General features: G+C 39.8%; 1 protein-coding gene across 2 annotated transcripts in view; it reads right to left on the bottom strand.

Moving 5' to 3' along the window:
• Positions 1-17,818, bottom strand: part of nhsl2 (NHS-like 2) — a 164,487-nt gene that overhangs the window by 31,476 nt on the left and 115,193 nt on the right. For both annotated transcript variants that reach the window (XR_006399978.1, XM_044340744.1), the window contains exon 2: positions 17,101-17,349. Coding sequence is in view for 1 of the 2 variants with exons in the window: in XM_044340744.1 (XP_044196679.1) it covers positions 17,101-17,349 (249 nt within the window). In the remaining variant the exon portion in view is untranslated. The remainder of the gene's footprint in view (positions 1-17,100; positions 17,350-17,818) is intronic.

A 17,818-nucleotide genomic window follows, 5' to 3' on the forward strand; every position in this document is an offset into this window, starting at 1 on the left:
GCATTTGGGTTCATTGCTGTTGATATCTTCCCTCTGTTAAACTAAAAAAAAAAGTGCCAGATGCAGGAAAATGTCTCAAAGAGGAACTCACTTGTTCTAAATGCAACTATGCCTCTAAACTTCAGAAGAAACACAAGTCAGGATGGATTAAGACGAAATACTAATGTATGTCAGTTGTCATTTTCAGCTCAGACAAGGTGCATTTTGTAGGTTATCTAGTAGAGTTTGAAAGGGACATGTAGGTAATCCCTCTACTGAAGCAAAACCTTGATAATGAAACACTCAAGTGACAACTCTTCCACAGGACGAGTATCACACGTCGTACGTTGCTGCTTGTTTTGTGTACCCGATGTGACACCTAAATACAAATTTCCACCACATGTTGACGGTTAAGTTTTGTTCTCTTCTGCTTTATGTGGCAAATGCGGGCGAGGTGGAGTAAACGAAGGTCAGAAAGAGAGAAAGGAAGAGAGAGAAAAATCAGAAAGTGATGCACACAAGACATAAGCTGACTGGGTGGTCGATTCGCTGCACAAGTTCGGATGGTTTGGATGCAAATTTATTAGAAAAGTTTGGGGACTTTTTTTGGGGGGGAGCATGTGTGCCAAGTATGTGACTACGTAACCTGCGTCCTCTCAGCCCGGAGGCTAGCATTCCAGTGCAAACACAGACCAATTTAATCTGGTTGGAATCAATGTTCCCACACGAGAAGTTTCTCATTAAGCCCAATGAGCATCATGTTGGCTCATGTTAACTTAGAAACAGTTAGTGTAAGACGGCTGCAACATGACTCATGTTAGCTGAAGCAGATAAAGTACACTTGCATTTATTTGGCTCTGTCTATTGACTTTTATAAATGCTTAATTAATCATTTATTTCACTTTTGACCTTCTGGAAAACAGCTGCAGGGCATCTAGAGCAAAATATACACCTGCAGACTTGATATAAATGCTTTATTGATGACTTTATAACTGCAGAGGACTTCATAACTTTTGTTGTTGGCATATTGGAAAGTGGAAAACCAGTGAATTTACCTAAAGTTAATAACCGCAGAACTGATAACTTCTTTAAGAAGTAATAAACTCATTATCTTTTATTAAAAGAATAGCGCCAAGAGTTAGATGAGAAGATTGATGCCACTTTTGTGTGCACAGTACGCAGCTGGAGCCAGCAGCCTTGTTAGCTTAGCTTAGCATAAACAGTGGAAACAGAAGGGAACAGCTAGCCTAGCTCCGTCCAAGGCTAACACAATCAACCTGTCAGCCTTGCAGCGATGCCAAGACTCCCTGAGGATACCGCACCCTGCCAAGAAATATTCTGCACACAACCCCTCATAAAACCACTATTTGTTGTTTTTACTCTTAGGTATTTGTATGGATTAAACATGTACATTAGTGAGCTTTAGAGGTGCTGCTTTGTGGATTTTGTCACCTTCCCCTGTTTCCTGTCTTTATGCTAAGCTAAAATAACTCAGCTGCTGGCTGTAGCTTTATATTGAGTGTACAGACATGAGAGTGGTATCAATCTTCTCATCTGACTTCCAAGAAAGTGAAAAATGTCAAACTGTCAAACTATTCCTTTAATGACTTAATCAGGTAGAGAGATTTTTCACAACGTAGCAACTCAAATTTGTTCCTATTAATGGCTTATGACTAAATACAAAGCGTTAGTAAGTTATCTGTTGTCTATTAATAAAGCCAGCATATAAACTTTTTATGACTTGTGACTTTGTACCCAAAAAGCAACAAAGACCTTTGAAGGAAAAACTTCATAACCTAAAGTACTGTACAGTTACATAAGATCTTTAAATATACATGTGAAAGTTTCATTTTTGTGTTTCAGTGACTCTGGATTTCACTCAGATTTTTTACCAGTTTGTTCTTTGGAACCACTACCCTTCAGTTTGTAATTAAAGTTTGGACGTACTTATTCACGATGACTATATAAACTGAGAATTTGTTTGCTCACTGCCGTTTGCCAATATCTCAGGAAGCTATTAGACGTTGCACGTTGTAAGTACTTGCTTTAAGGAAACATATCCCTGGCTATTTGTATTCATAGAGGCATATTACACAACCAGTGCTCGTGATAGAGAACTGTCTATTTTGCAGTGTTAAAAATAATTGATTAAAAAAACTGCCTGACTGCTGCGTGCAAAAACAGCAGGATCAGCCGGTTGGTAAACAGTGAGCAGAAGCCAAAACTCATCTCATCCAGACTGCAGTGACCCAAAGAAGTGAGGCATCAGCAATACTCTGAAGACACAGGGGGTAAACAGACTGATAAAGAAGAGTAGGAGGAAGAGGTGGAGGAGGTGATGGAGTAGCAGATGGAGATGATAACGATGCAGAGGAGGAAAAACATGGGGGAAGAGAATGAAGAAGAGGAAGGAAGGAGACAAGGTGAAGAAAAAAGAAGCAGAGGGAGAAAAAGAAAGAGGCTGAGAAAAGAGGAAGAAGAGAGACCATGAGGATACGTGATGAGGAAGAAGCAAATGAAATATGCGAAAAGGAAAACTCATTAATGAGACAGAAGAAGATAAATTATCTGGAAGAACAGATAGAAGAAAAATAGCAAACAAACTGAGAAGAATGGAAAAATAGAAAGTGCAGAGAAAAGATAAATCAACACAGAGCAATAAGAAGAAAGAGGTTGGACACAGTAAAAATGATGAGGAAGAGGTAGAGAAAGAAGTATGTGGTGATAAAGAATAGGCGGAGGATGTATAGATGGAAAAAAAAAGAAGAGAAGAAGCAGAGAAAAGCCAGCAGATGTAGGTGGAGAAGAAGAAGAAGAAGAAAGGAAAGCACACAAAGGTAAAGACGAGGCAGTGGAAGAGGTAATCATGGAGAAAAGGGACAGAAGAATAAAAAAAAAAAGGTTAAGCAGGGACCAAAAAAAGACAAAGTAGGTGGAGGAATAAGAAGAACATGGAAGAGGAGGAGGAGGAAGAGGTGGAGAATTCACAAAACAACATAACACCAGCGAGGAACCAATCTGTCAAAAAAACTAACAGCACTAACAGGGACGGAGATGCTAGCAGAGTTGGCTCCGGACCGAAAGGTGGGTGACTGGGAGATAAAAATAGGACCCAACATGCTTCTGATTAATCTCACATCCAAAAGTGCCGAGGCTTCATTTGTTCCTGCAGCACACATGGTGAGTTAACACACTAACAAATAAAGGCACCACTATCTAATAAGGCATATTGCTTTATTCAGTGTTAATAAACAGTTTGTTTGAGCTTTAAGCTATAAGTCATTTATGAGAAAAAAAAAACCTCTAGGGTGCCATTTGGTTGATATCCTCCTCCAAATTAACCCACTTTTTAGCCACTTTATTCAATTTTTTTTGCCAAACGTTACAGTAAAAGATTATTAATACCACTCAATTAGCTTAGCTTAGCATAAAGACACCTGTAAAACCCACTAATTAATACGTTGTATCTTGTTTTTTGAATCCGAACAGTGATGTAAAGGGGAGTTAAGAGCTCCACAGTACTTACTGGTGGGAGCATTGACTTTCCAAAACCACCACAAGACCACAGAAGTGCTAGATGTCAAGAGTGTACACCATGTAATTCACTCTAAAACCACATATTTTATTCTAGTTAAGATCAAACGTATTCATTGGTGAGCTTTAGAGGTGTTTAGAGGTCTTCTGGCCTTTTTGCCAAACTAAGCTAATAGCCTCCAACTCTAGTTCTAACTCTTGGAAAGAAATGAAGATAATATACTATTTCCTATTTCCTTCAAACTACTTTAAAGAGGTAATTAAATTGACAAGGAAAGTTATGTAGGAGGAGGATTAAGCCAAAAGATTATATCACAACCTGGCAACCCAACCTTTGCTCTTGTAAATGGTTTATTACTGATCTGTTAAACATTAACAAATTACATTTTAAGAATTACAATAAGTACAAAACCTTATAAGCTATTAGAAACCGATACCCACATTTGTGTATTTAAAAACAGTTCTGAGGTACTTATACTTAACTTCAGCAATTTCATTTTATAGGCAAATATTGTTTGTTTTCAACTTGAACAACTACAACATTAAAATGTGGCTTCCAGTGCTTCCGCTGTAATAAAAATCCAATAATATTAAATACAGGAACATGCCAGGCAACACTATGCTGCTTATTCAATACTTTTACTTGTGATACTTTAAATGAATTTCACTTCTAATACACTGTTTTTACAATGTAGTATTGCAACTTTTACTCATGTTAAGGCTCTGAATTCTTCCTCCAGCACTGCTTACGTTACATTTTGTTATCTTACACAGCCACCTGCAGACTTACCTTGGCAGAGTTTTAAACTACGTGTTGTTTTCCTGTTAAAATCTTTCGAGTTTGAAAACAGCCGCTATGATCGGTGCGCACTGACCGGCAGAAGCGGAGTCCAAAAGGCAGCAGCAGTAAAGCAGCGGAAGGAGAGGTGAAGGTAAACAGTTGTAGATCCATGCGTCAGATAACGGCCGAGCTCCACTGAGTGCAGCTCAGCTACATGACTGCAGGGTACTGTGGTGGGAAAACGAGGGAGGAGGAGGATGGGGGAGGCGGGATGCTATTGGTGTGCGGGGCGTAAAGGTATGCCAGTCACTCCCACTAATGCACACACACACATTCAGCAATTAAGGATGACCTTCCCAACCCCCTTCTTCTGTCCCGACAAGCAGGCCAAGTACTCATGCATCGCTAGCTGGTATATTGTGTGTGTTTGTGTGTGTGTGTAAATGAGTATATCACAATTAGGAGTTTATATGCTGTGAGTGCATAAATGTGTGTGCTTCAGTCGTAACCCAAAAAATGTGTTCACATGTGGACATTTGTGCAACTTTAATGATTTAACAACTCAAACTTCAACATGTCTACGTGCACATATCTGCATCTTTCTGCGTCTGTGTGTGTGTGTGTGTGTGTGTATGTGTGTTTGTGTGTATACAGTGCACCCATTCACAGAAAAAAACCCAACCACCCTTGACAATATGCAACCCGGTTGTGTCAAATTTGGGTCACCCTTTCTTCTCCCCTGTAGGAAGACAAAAGGGGGGAAGACAGAAATTAACAATACCCCTCTTTCACCGCAGCCGCCGCATTTGTTTGTCTGTGTACAGTCCGTGCACGGATATGCATGTGTGTGTCTGTGTGCACCCATGTGCATGTCATGTCTTCATCCTTGTGATTTAACATGCACAATTGATCAATCCATTACAGGGGAAAGGGGTTTGTGTTGTTAGCGGATGTCTGTGACCTAGAAGGACAGACTTGGCGGTTAGTGGCCTGGTTTATGTTGGTCATGAGAAACCGCAATGAGGGTTCTGATCCAATTATCGGGCTCTCCTTTATGCAGGCACAAATTTGGGCTGTAGCGCTTGTCGGTTTTTCAAGAACTATAGTATTTGCAGATTTTTTCAAGCAAAGAAAACGGACTGAAAACATTTTCTGAGGGTGAAATTGCTTCTACAGTTTGAGGTCTTTGGTCTGAACTGACATGGGAGCTCAGCCACAGTGAAGTAGTTTGTTTAACTAAAATTCAGCCTGCCCTGAAGGTAATTTTCCTCCTGTTTTGTTCAGTTCCTGACTTATTTCTTTCACTTCCATTTTGACTTTTGTCCTTGAAAATCCTGTCACGCCTCAGCCTCACTGCTTTTATTCACAATCCTGTTTCAATCCCTAATAAGGGAATTTCCCATGTTCAACCAAAGAACCTTGGTAAGGCAAAAATACATAAGACAGTACTATAGGCCTCCATCACCTGTACTGGTCAGGGCTATGTGTGGCTGATTTTCTGAAATGTATCTTGAACAAATAACCAGGCCTTATGACCCTGGGTCGAAATTGTATCTGCATATAAAACAACTGTTAGATCCATACGTGACGCTTCTTTTTCTTGTCCTGCACTGCTGTCTTCTATCCCAAAGAAATCTGGTATTAAATGGGATCAGATATCCTACTCTCTGAAATAAGCTGCTTTTTTTAAAATGATCCCAGGTGGATAAAAGCACTTGGTCCAATACCAGCATATATCTGGTTGCCAGAATCATAATAAGTATGCTTGGTTTAATTCAAGGAAGCCATGGCAGCCTCAGGCTAGCCCAAATATTGCTAAACATTCAAACTCTGCAGCCATAAACCCTAGTCAAATCTGGCAACTATAGATGGTCCAGTATCAGCTCAGATTTGGTCCTCCAGCACTACAATACCAACAGAGAAGAGTTAGAAAAACACAAGGGGATGCACTGGTATAGACGTGTTTCTTCAGGCACCTGTGAGGTGATGATATACATTTAAGGAAGTCCAATTTGAGTAGGTCCATGACGCTGAAGGCTTCTTAGACACGAAAACAATAGACCACAGCAGTAATTTGATCCTCTGTTGCACCAGGTAGATGACAGCATTGCCCCATTCGTATCTACCAAGGTTGTGTGCTCGCATGTATTTGATTGGCAAATGCATGATGAGTCAAATGTTGAGCCCCTTATTTGTATGGCGGAGCCCTCTGCTGTTGGCACCTCCATTACATCACAACATTTAAATCAATGAGGAAGCTTTTGTTCACATTGCGTTCATTTCTGTCCGAACATGACCTGAGACACAATCAGCCTGACTTGGTTGACTTCCTGAAAATTGCTCTGACTTCTGGGAAACTTCTAGAAAACCACACCAATACAAGTTTGAACACTGTTGTTTACACTGCTGGGCCAAACAATATGAAGGAATAATGTTTCATAAATTAAATGTAAAGTGTTTTAAACATGTCCAGGATGAGCATTTTCTTATTTACAACAATCAGTGAATAACCATTCAGAACTATATTGTATTCTTCTCCATCACTGCACAACTTCAACTCAGTACTTAGCTCAAGAACACTCATACTTGTCAAGTTTTCCTTCACACTATATGAGTCTTGTAGAGAGTTTTTAAAAACTTTCCACAGATTCAAACTGGTGACATTTCCCTGAGGAGTCCACTCCTCTTACTGTACCTTCAGGCTGCTGTCACCTCAACCTCGTGTTTGATCAACGCTTTGTTCACTCAAGATTTTGGCACGTTGGCTTATATGCAAATGCAGCTGAATCGCTGCATTTAAGTGTGTCACACTCCAGCCAGTATATGTGAAACTTCTCTAAAGCGCCCCTAAGGAAAGAAACAAGACAGACGAGTTTGTCTTGCCTGATTTGCAGTGATGTCACTCCAATGAAAAGCTTTACGGAGAGAGAATCGGAAACAAAGAGACACTTGAGACAAACTGACTCTTTTTTTTTCCTGGAGAGAAGTGCAATATTTTGTGGCTCAGAGGCAGACAGACTACCAGATTACAAAATGTCATTCAGTAATAAAAGTTCAAACAATCTATAAATGCTCTAAAAAAGGGCTCCCTTCACTGTCAAAGGTACTGCTGCCGGCTGTATTTCAGTGTGACAACAAGGACTCGTTTGAGGTCTCTATTATTGAGCCAGTCCTGGCCAAAAATGCTAAACGCCTGCTTAAATTTAATGCTGCGCTAACAAAACATTTGCATAAAATAATTGCACAAGTCATTAAAAGTGGCATGTACAATATTTTTCCATGTAGAGTCAGTTAGGGACTAAAAAGCTCTGTCAGTTCAAGTTCATATGAATCAATACAAGAATAAACAGAGTGATAGTATTTCAAAGAGCTCGGATGATGAGATCTTTAAAAAAAAACAGCAAGTAACTTTAATCAAAACCATATTCCTAAAAAAAAAAACATCTGCCTGACACTCAAATAACATGCATATTTTACAAGAAAGAGTTCAAAAGCTCTGTCATAATCACAATTACTCAACAGTGATTAATTTACAGACTCGTGAACATATTTGGGATTAAACTCTGCTTGTGAGATTATAAAATGGAAACCGCACAGTTTCTCCTGCATCAGCGCTCTGCACCTGATCAATGCAGCACCTGTTCGATAATGAATGTTGACTACAGCAAAACCTTATCAGCCGGCGTACATCACAGCTAGCATTGACTCAGACCTTCTGTGACACAATTAAAGGGCCGCCGTGACATTTTATAGTCAAGTTAATGCAGACGGGGTGGAAACTTTATCAGGCCGCTTGCATCGCAGCTGGCATTGACTCAGAGCTTCTGTGACACAACTAAAGGGTTACTGTGACATTTCAAAGTTCGGCGGGCTGTATCACATCACCTTGCATTGTCCACGGTGAGGAAAGGTTGCAGCATTGGCACTTGAAGTGAGGAGAGTGCTGCCGCCTCCGATAAGATACTATATGATCAAATGAAGCTTACTGATCCGGAGGGCAAAGAGAATAAAGGTAATAAAAGGTCACATTATCTACAATCATAAAAACAGACATTAAGACAGTCAATTTAATCATATTGAATATGTCCAAAAGTATTTGGACAGTCTCAGGATGTTTTCGGGGTTTGGTTTCTTAATGTTCAGTATGAACAGGAGGAATGTTTACCTGTTTCAGTGTTCATCTGGGCACCTGACTGTTGTTTTAAGACAGACTTGAAAAACTGTGAAGCTTTCCTTTAATTCAGATGTAGGGAAATCTTAATGCTACAGCGTACGATGATAGAGTTCTTCCAAATTTGTGGAATAAACACATTTGTTTATTTGGGTCCTTGTCTTTCTTTTAACAATGCTACCGTGCACAAAGTCAGCTAAAGAAATGGTTCTCCCAGTTTGGTGTGGAAGTATTTGGCTGACCTGCACAGAGCCTCAACCTCATCTAACACCTTCAGGATTAACTGAAACACCAAAAGCAAGTCAGGCCTTATCACCAAAATCAATGGTCGACAGTCACTCATGTGTGTCATGTACAGGTCTTCCTGCACGTTTGGCCATGTGGTGTATCTAAAATCACACAAATACCTACAACAGGAATTGATTTTAGAAATAGATAACACTCACACATTCGGACACTCTTATCTCAGGCCCACTGGTTCCAGCGTGACCAAAAACAGTTTAGATGAGAGCTGTTGGCCAACAGTGAGAGCGTCAACATGTGTATCTGGAAACCCCTTCGCCGATCAAATGCTCTGAAGTGCTATCGCTCATCTTCATTTATTCAGCGGGTATCTCCAGTGAAGAGATCTGATTCCTAACTCAAAATCAAATATTCCACATACAAGTCTCAAAGCTGGGCTACTAATGTGCATGTAAACACTGTCTGTAGGTTACTAATACATCAATAATATTCTAGATATTGAAACTAAGATTTTCCAAACAGTTTCCTCCAGTTTCTTCATCATGTTGGACCTGCCAAAAACTGCAAAGCCGCCCGGTGCAGCTTTGAATTAGTCGCTGATTCTTTTTACATGACACTTCAGAGGAGGAACTACTGGAGGAGTGATCAAAAAAAAAAAATCCTCTCATGCTTCATCCTCCCAGAAACTCTCCTCTAATCTAGCAAACTAACGCTTGCCCAACTATTCTCTCAACCTTCTGATCAGCGAACAGGGAACAAAATCACATTTAACTGCATAAACGTTAACTCTCCCGGCAGGAGAAAACAGGAAAACAAGACGTTTTGAACAAAATGTTGACGTCTGCTATTTAAATTTGTTAACTCTGTTTGTCTTCAGTGTTAAGACAAGGCCTTCAATGAGTTAAGACAGCGGGCAGGATATATTAATAAAAACTTCAGTGCACAGTTAATAACACTAAACATAATAAATGCAAGGTGATGAGCTTATGGCCATGCATAAATAAAACTGTATTTATCACTATCATCCATACTGGAGGCTCATATTATATCCAGTGCAACAAAATTAACACTTTCCTAATGTTAAAATACCAAATAACTACATGTAAGTAAACATTTTACAGCCCTAAATTAATTCTGATAGGTTTTTTTTTTGACACTGCCAATTAACGTGTCATAACAACACGTATAAAAATGATTAAATAAAAGCCGTGTGTAATGACGATGTAAAAACGAGGATTGTCATTACAGGTTTGGCTCTAAAAGCTGCCAAAACAAACCCAAAAAGCAAAATGAAGTGTCTTGTTTGGCGAGCGAGCCGACACGAGCTGCCAGGAAAGCTTCACACTCACACTTACTCACAGATTGTCTACAACTCTAGTAAAGTTCTGCAAAAAAAAAAAAAAAAAAAAAGCCCACTTCAACTGGAAATTTCATCATTAATGGAGGAGCCAAGCACTCCCAAAAAAAAAAAGAGCAGACAGCGCTTAAATAGCAGAATTATGCAGCAGATTATAACTCATATAGAAGTAGGAGTGAAATCACGAACGTCTTTCTTCGTGGAATATCTCGTCTGTATAATTCAAACAAGAGTCACGCTGTGAGATTGCAGAAAAAAAACCTCTCAAAAAATATGTGTGAATTTGTAAAAAGCACATTTACCTGCATTAAAGAGGACGACAGGGAAATGTGTCGAGTGTTGAGGAGGTGGTGAAGTATGAATATTTGAGAGTCGCTTAATGGATTGTTGTAAAATTACAGAGCAAACAGCCAGACTGGCTGTAATGGATGACTCTAACTAAACTTCAAACATAAAGTTCACTGTTAATGTGAAGGAATAATATGAATATGTAGCTATTGATTAACAGAGTGAAGAGAACAAAATACACAATGCAAATCCGGCTTGCTGTAATGGAAAAGCATACATTAATATGCAGGGTCGAGTGCAGAGGAGAAGCAGAAGAAGAAGAAGAAGTGTGAATCTTCCTTTTATCAACTTCTACAGAATACAATATATCTGCCTGCAGTGGAGCACAATACTGAGCTTTAAATATATAATATATTGCTGCCACACAGAGCAGAATATGAATATTTTAACATAGCAACCAAAAAAAAAAACTTTGATCACAAAATGTGCAGATCTCATTATGGTAAATCTTAATGGAAAATAGGAACTGTCTATAAAATGAGTTTCGATCATAATACAGGCTGTTAATAGGAGCCGATCGCTATTAAAGTCTAAAATGTGCGGATTCTGCTCATAAATTTGAATGAAACTATAAGTCAGTGTGCAGCACAGAATAATACTGAGCTTGCAAGGTGCTGCGCTTAAAGGTTCCCAGTGGAGTTTTTGACCTCTCGTAGCACTACGGAGAGTTTTTTTTACGAGCGAGTCGCACCTTTTCTTTGTTTCATGCACGCATACGAGGATGCGGATAACGCGATATACAGTTCTACCGTCAATTTCACACGATTCCCCTTTGATCTACAGGTGGCTGTGATGCTAGTTAAGCTAGTAAACATGGACGATGCAGGATTTAAAATACTTAATAAATGCGGTTTTGCAAAACGAGGAAGGAAATGGATTCAACACATTTGTTAAATCATCAGGATACACACAAACACAACAACACACAAGTAACAGTGAATGTAAACATAACTTTTGTTTGTTTACAGGAAAACTCCTCAGGGCACCTTTAAGGCATGAATAATAATTTAATTTATTTGTCTAGCAAATAGCAACTTTCACTTATTAAAATAAACATGTTAGAAAAAAATGATATCCATACTTTACTGTTACCCAATAAACATTAAATGAGTCTAGAAACCAGAAAATAATGTTTTATAAGGAAGTGAATCCATCTGCATCTTAGGGAAAATATTAAGTTTCATAACTGAACATAAATAAATGTATAAATATTATTACTTAGATTTAAGATGACGTGTAACCAGTAACATTTTTCATTGTAACCACGTACTTGCTGGTGTATTACATCACATAATGCTAACTGGCAAAGGCTAATGATGATTACTGCACTGTTTTGTGCACCTGAATCTAATTGGGATTTTATAGCCATACTGGTGTCTAACAACAGAAATACAACAATGTATCTGTGACACCTTTTGGACAGAATAAACAAGCAGTGATAGAAGTGGCTGAAAGCTCATCTACAGAGCATAAAATAAACATTTATCCTGCTAAGTGGACGCCATATAAAAAGGTTCTGTTCTGCCCAAATGTGTAAATCCAAAATCAAAGAAAATATGATTAAAATATACATATTTCGTCCTCCTAACAGTGTCCAAATCAAACTTGTAACTTGCAAAATGAGATCATTTCCTTTCGCTTATTTTAACACATTTAACCGATAGAAAACAAACACCAGATTGCGACGCTTCAATGAGTTTCCCCTCCAGGACTTGCAAATGTGTTTAGAAGTTGGCGAGCGACAATCATTAGTAAAACAATCTCAATAGCAAATCACTCTAATGAAAAAGGCTCCGTGTTCATAAAGTAGAGAGCCAAAACTTCTGAATGTTTAATATTCATAATGAACAAGCTGGAAAATTACATTATACAAATCAATATTATTTGTTTGGTTTCTATTGAAGAGCAAAAACTGATGTAAGGAGACTGAAGAATGACATCCAAATACCTCAATATGTTGTATGTTTATGTTTATGTGGCTTAATGAATTACGACTCTTGTCCATCCGGAACAAATGCATGATGTTGTTATAAGGCCTCAAAACACAGTAGCGGAAAGTAACTAATTACATTTATTCAAGTACTGTACTTAAGTACAATTTTGAGGTACTTGTACTTTAGTATTTCCAATTTATGCCACTTTGTACTGTAACTCTACTGCATTTTAGAGGGAATTATTGTACTTTTAATCCATTACATTTATTCCACAGCTATAGTTACTAGTTACTATTCAGATCGATATCTTATACATAAAACATGTTATCATCTTTATAAAATAACTATAAAATGGCATTCTTATAGATTAGACTACCAAAACTGTGAAGTTTAGATTAGCTTCATGTTAAAAACTTTACAATGCTGCTTGCATGTACATCAATCAATGTTAATAAATGAGTATTAATATTCCAATAATATATTCATATTAAAAATAACACTCTAAATGGGGACAGTTTGCATTATAAGTACTTTAACTTTGATACTTTAAGTACATTTTGCTGCCAATACTTTATGTAAGATTTTGAATGGAGGATTTTTCACTTACTTTAAGTAAAAGATCTCAGTGTCACCGCTGTCAAAACCTCAAAAAGAGAAGGTTGTAGGAGGGGAGATGGATCTGTCAGTAAAGTGTCTGACTTTGACTTGTGAAACTTCTTTTCATTTCCAGTTTTTTAACAGCCCAACGTTGACTTCTTTTAACCAGGAACACGACCTTTTCCCCAAGTAGTTATTTTTAAACCCAAACTGTGACCTTTCCTTCACCTTACACAAGTAGTTTTTGTGCCTAAACCAAACTAAACTCTCACCGTAACAGTGGCAGATCAGGAAATGTGCACTAAAAACACAATATGACACTAATATGAGTTGCTTTTTAAAGGCAATGACATATTTTGGTGTTTAGTTTGGATGACTTGTTGAATGTAATCCTCACGATTAAATCATTACTTACACATTAATTGCAATTAAAGACTTACTTATTAAATCAAATTTGCTCATTAAAAGAAAATTTGCACAATCAAGAATAGAAATCCATCATATGAAGTCCCCCTCGTATGCTAATCTTTCTATGGTTGGGGTGTTGATGATGAGAAGGGAACGCCGGCCAGATTTCATCGCTGCCCACTTAACAGCAACAGTGAAATAAATCTCGCCGCCCGTGTAAAGCCAAATCTCGGCAGCAAAACGCAGCAGATCTGTCTAACACCGGAGGACAACAGCCAGCTTCATAAATATGGAGGGCAGAGTGTTGAGGAGTGGGAAAGAGTATGAATATTTTACTGAGCTGAGGCCAGTGGGAGACTGATGGTGAGGATGGCCAGAGAGAGAGAGAGAGAGAGAGAGAGAGAGAGAGAGAGAGAGAGAGAGAATACAGCTGGTTGCTTCAGTGTTATATAACACACACCCAAGCAGATGGACACACACGACACAAATGGACACTGGTATACAAACTGAAAACATACACAGGAACATACTGTTCGTGTGAGTCAGAAGCACACACACACACACACACACACACACACACACACACACACACACACACACATAGGCAGCGATTAACACATAAACACAAAGAGATATAAATGAACACAGACAACAAAAAAATATGAATGGCTACACACACACACACACACACACACACACACACACATATTCTCTGTTTGTAACACACACACTCGTTGGTGTTGTCCACCCACGACTGTGCTTGAATTCATCCATCTTATTTTTCATCATACACAAGAAGCCAGCATGCCTGAGACAATATAACTGGCTTAATACACACACACACACACACACACACACACACACACACACAGTATTAAGACATAGCAGTGGAGAAAAAGAGAAAAGAGACAAGGAGAGAGATGTAGGAGGCGACATACTGTACAGCAGCTGCACACACACAAACACATTCAAACAAGGAGAAAGTGGAGAAAGAAAAACTCAATTTTTAACATCACAAAAATATAAAATATCTGCAGAAACTTTAAACTCATGAATTGCTGTTTTATTGTTTCTGTTGAAAGTCGACGCCTGAAAAAAATATTGCTTTTTGTGACTTTTTGATGTCAAAGGATTTAAAAGGATAAAGCTGGTGACATTTTATATTCTTCTTATTGGAATCAAATCCCATAAAAGGACCAAAACCTGCAATAAATTGATTCTAAGTATCTGTTTGTGTAGCAAAAGTCTGATATAGCTTATTCCTCTGTGCCATAGAGCTTCATTATTCTCCATAAAGTATTAAAAGCACATAAGTAGGACTGAGCGATAAGGCAAAAAAAAAAAAAAACCTCGTTGACCTTTTAGTGAGGCTGTTATTGGATGCATATTGTCACCTCCAGATGCTTCAATTAAGCAGAGACATCCACTTTAATAATTAGCTTCAGCACAAGCAGGGCAGAAACCAAAAGTCCGCTAACTACTCTCAGCTCCTCCACTCTGCTCCCGCTGTTTCATTATCTTAACATCAGCCTTCAAACTAGAAACCCATCCAGCTGTTAGCGGTGACCAAGCTGCAACTACGACAGCTGAGGAGGCTGATGCACGATGCGGAAATATAAGTTAAAGTGCAATGCCGCCGATGGCCGCTAGATCCTGAATGAATCATCATGGTCTCAATCGCTAAATTCGGGCCCTCTAATATGTGTACTGGTGAAAATTGGCTTCACACTGGCTCCAATGCAAACTCGTAGGTGATGTCACACCTCGCTAAGTCCATCTTTATACAGCCTACAAAGACAGATTGAAAAAAGTGGAATCCGCACACCGTTCAGGTCACTATAATGCCGTCGCTTCTGTAAATAAATCTGTATCTCGTCAACAAACAAAGTGAGCGAAGAGACTTATTTCAGCGTCTCTAGGCGACATTGGAGTCAGATAGCCGTTAGCTTCCTTGAGTGACAAATGGTAAATGGACTGTACTTGTATCTTCCGACCACTCAAAGCGCTTTTACACTACATATCACATTCACCCATTCACACAAATTCATATGTTGAACGGGTACCATGCAAGGTCCCAACCTGCCCATCAGAGGAAATGTAATCATTCACACACTGATGGCATCAGGAGCAGTTCGGGGTTAAGTATCTTGCCCAAGGACACATCGACATGCGGACTGGAGGAACCGGGAATCAAACCGCCAATCTTCCGATTAGTGGACGACCCGCTCTACCTCCTGCGCCACAGCCGGTGTGTATGTACTGTAAGTATTCAAGTCACAGTTCACATGAGTTACCCAGCTATCATCTACGTTACTTTTTAAGGGAATATCAACTTAATTACTACAGTTTAGACTTTTACACATGATGCAAAAACAAAACCATCAATTCATTAAACAGCCACATTGTTACACTGTATCTGTTCAGCTGCTATAAATACTCTCTGGAGCACCAAATGTGTATTAATCCGCTGCTGAAAACAACAAATACTCTATATTTACTTTTGTTTTAGTGGTATTGTTGAAAGTCTGCAGTGCCCAGATATATAACTAAATATTTAAGACTAATTCTGTCTTCATTAGGAACCAGTGAGCTTGGAGTCGAGCGCCACAGACAGGGATGTACAGAGAGACGGACTGACACATAGTTGGTTTTGGTCTTTGGTTTCTCCTTCTCTAAATATGCTGTAAACAGACGAACTGTGACATTATATTTTTGATCAACAAGTGAAGTGGATAAAGTGATTTCATTCATTCATTCAGTCTCTTAGGTGTATGTTCAAGGTTGTCTTGCTGCCACTCAGCTCCCACTGGTTCATTCAGCTAAAAAAACAAAAACAAAAAAAACCCCACTCTGATTGTTTTAATGGAAAGGCCGGGCAAAGGGCGAGACGGCATGAGTCACACAGAAATAAGGAAAGAAAGAGAGAGAGAGAGAGAGAGAGAGAAGAGAGGCAGAGAGGAAAAAACCGAGCGAAACAGTGGTACCTGAGAACAAATGGAAACCCTAGTTCCCCTGAGTGCTAATTTGCACACACACACACACACACACACACACACACACACACACACACACACACACACACACTGTCTCCACAGACAGAGCAGCATCTTCCATAAACAAGAGATTAATATTAAAATGAGAATGACAGCGCTCCACCTTAAAAAACACGAAACAAGACAGAGTAACAACTAACTGAAATGTAAACACAAAGCCTCTTTCTACACACACACACACACACACACACAGTCACACTTATCAACAGTGTTCATCCATCCAAACACACACACACACACACACACACACACACACACTAACAGATACAACCTTAAATAACAACCCTGCAAGGTGAATCCAACACACACCATCAGCAGTGCACCTATGAGCTAAACACACACACACACACTCTACACTACAATATAAACACAATATATCAAAGAAAACCTAACACACACACACACACCCTCTCACACATCATATCTGCATGCTAACACACACACACACACACATTTAAGGCGGTCGACACACACCCATGTCAACGCAGTCCAACGCCACCACACACGCATGTAAACACTTTTCCCACCCACCTCCCGCTTCTGCTTCCATGCCTTTCCCACCCACTCAAAACACAGCACACACTCTCACCCACACACACACACACACACACACACACACACACACACGCACACACACACACACGCCTTCCATCCATCCATCCAATCCCTCTCTCCTCCTCTCCATCCATCCTTACCTTGCAGCAGGCTCTGGAGGTTGAGCTGCGCCTGCTGGTGCAGCTCCTCGACACACTCAGGCCTGCTCCACGAGCCGAACACGTTCACGCTCTGTTGCCATGGAGACCTGAAGTGGGCCGCGCCGCCGCTGCTGCTGCTGCTGCCTCCTCCTCCGCCGCCGCCGCCGCTGCTGCTGTGGTTGCCGTCGCCGTGGCTGCTGTTGCTGCTGCCGCCACGCCTGCTGCTCTCCGCCTCTAGTCCGCTGGTGGCTGGGAGGAGAGGTGGGAGGAGGAGAGAGAGAGGAGGAGGGAAAAATGTTGAGAGGAAGTGATGGATGGAGGGAGAGAGGAGAGAGGAGAGAGGAGAGAGGAGAGAGGGTGGGGATGAATGGGGGGGGGGGGAGAAAGGAAGTGAAATAAGGACGGGAAATAAGATTATTGGGAGTGAGGTAAGGAGGGAAAAAGGAGGAAGAAGAGAGAAGAAGAGGAGAGAAGGGAAAAAATGACAGGAAAGGATAGATGAAGGTAGATGGAGGGTGAAAGAGGAAAAGAAGGAAGGGAGGAGAAGGAGGAGATAAAGAGGGAACAAATGAGAAAAAAGAGAGAGATAGGAAAGGGATAGAGGAGGAGAAAAGAGGGGATGGAGGGAGGAGGAGCAGAGAGACAGGAAGAGAAAAATCACACGTAAATAAAAATGTATGAATTTGCATAACTAATACCCAGAGACGTAGATTACATA

Source organism: Thunnus albacares, chromosome 22 (genome assembly GCF_914725855.1).
Source record: "Thunnus albacares chromosome 22, fThuAlb1.1, whole genome shotgun sequence".
Taxonomy (NCBI): domain Eukaryota; kingdom Metazoa; phylum Chordata; class Actinopteri; order Scombriformes; family Scombridae; genus Thunnus; species Thunnus albacares.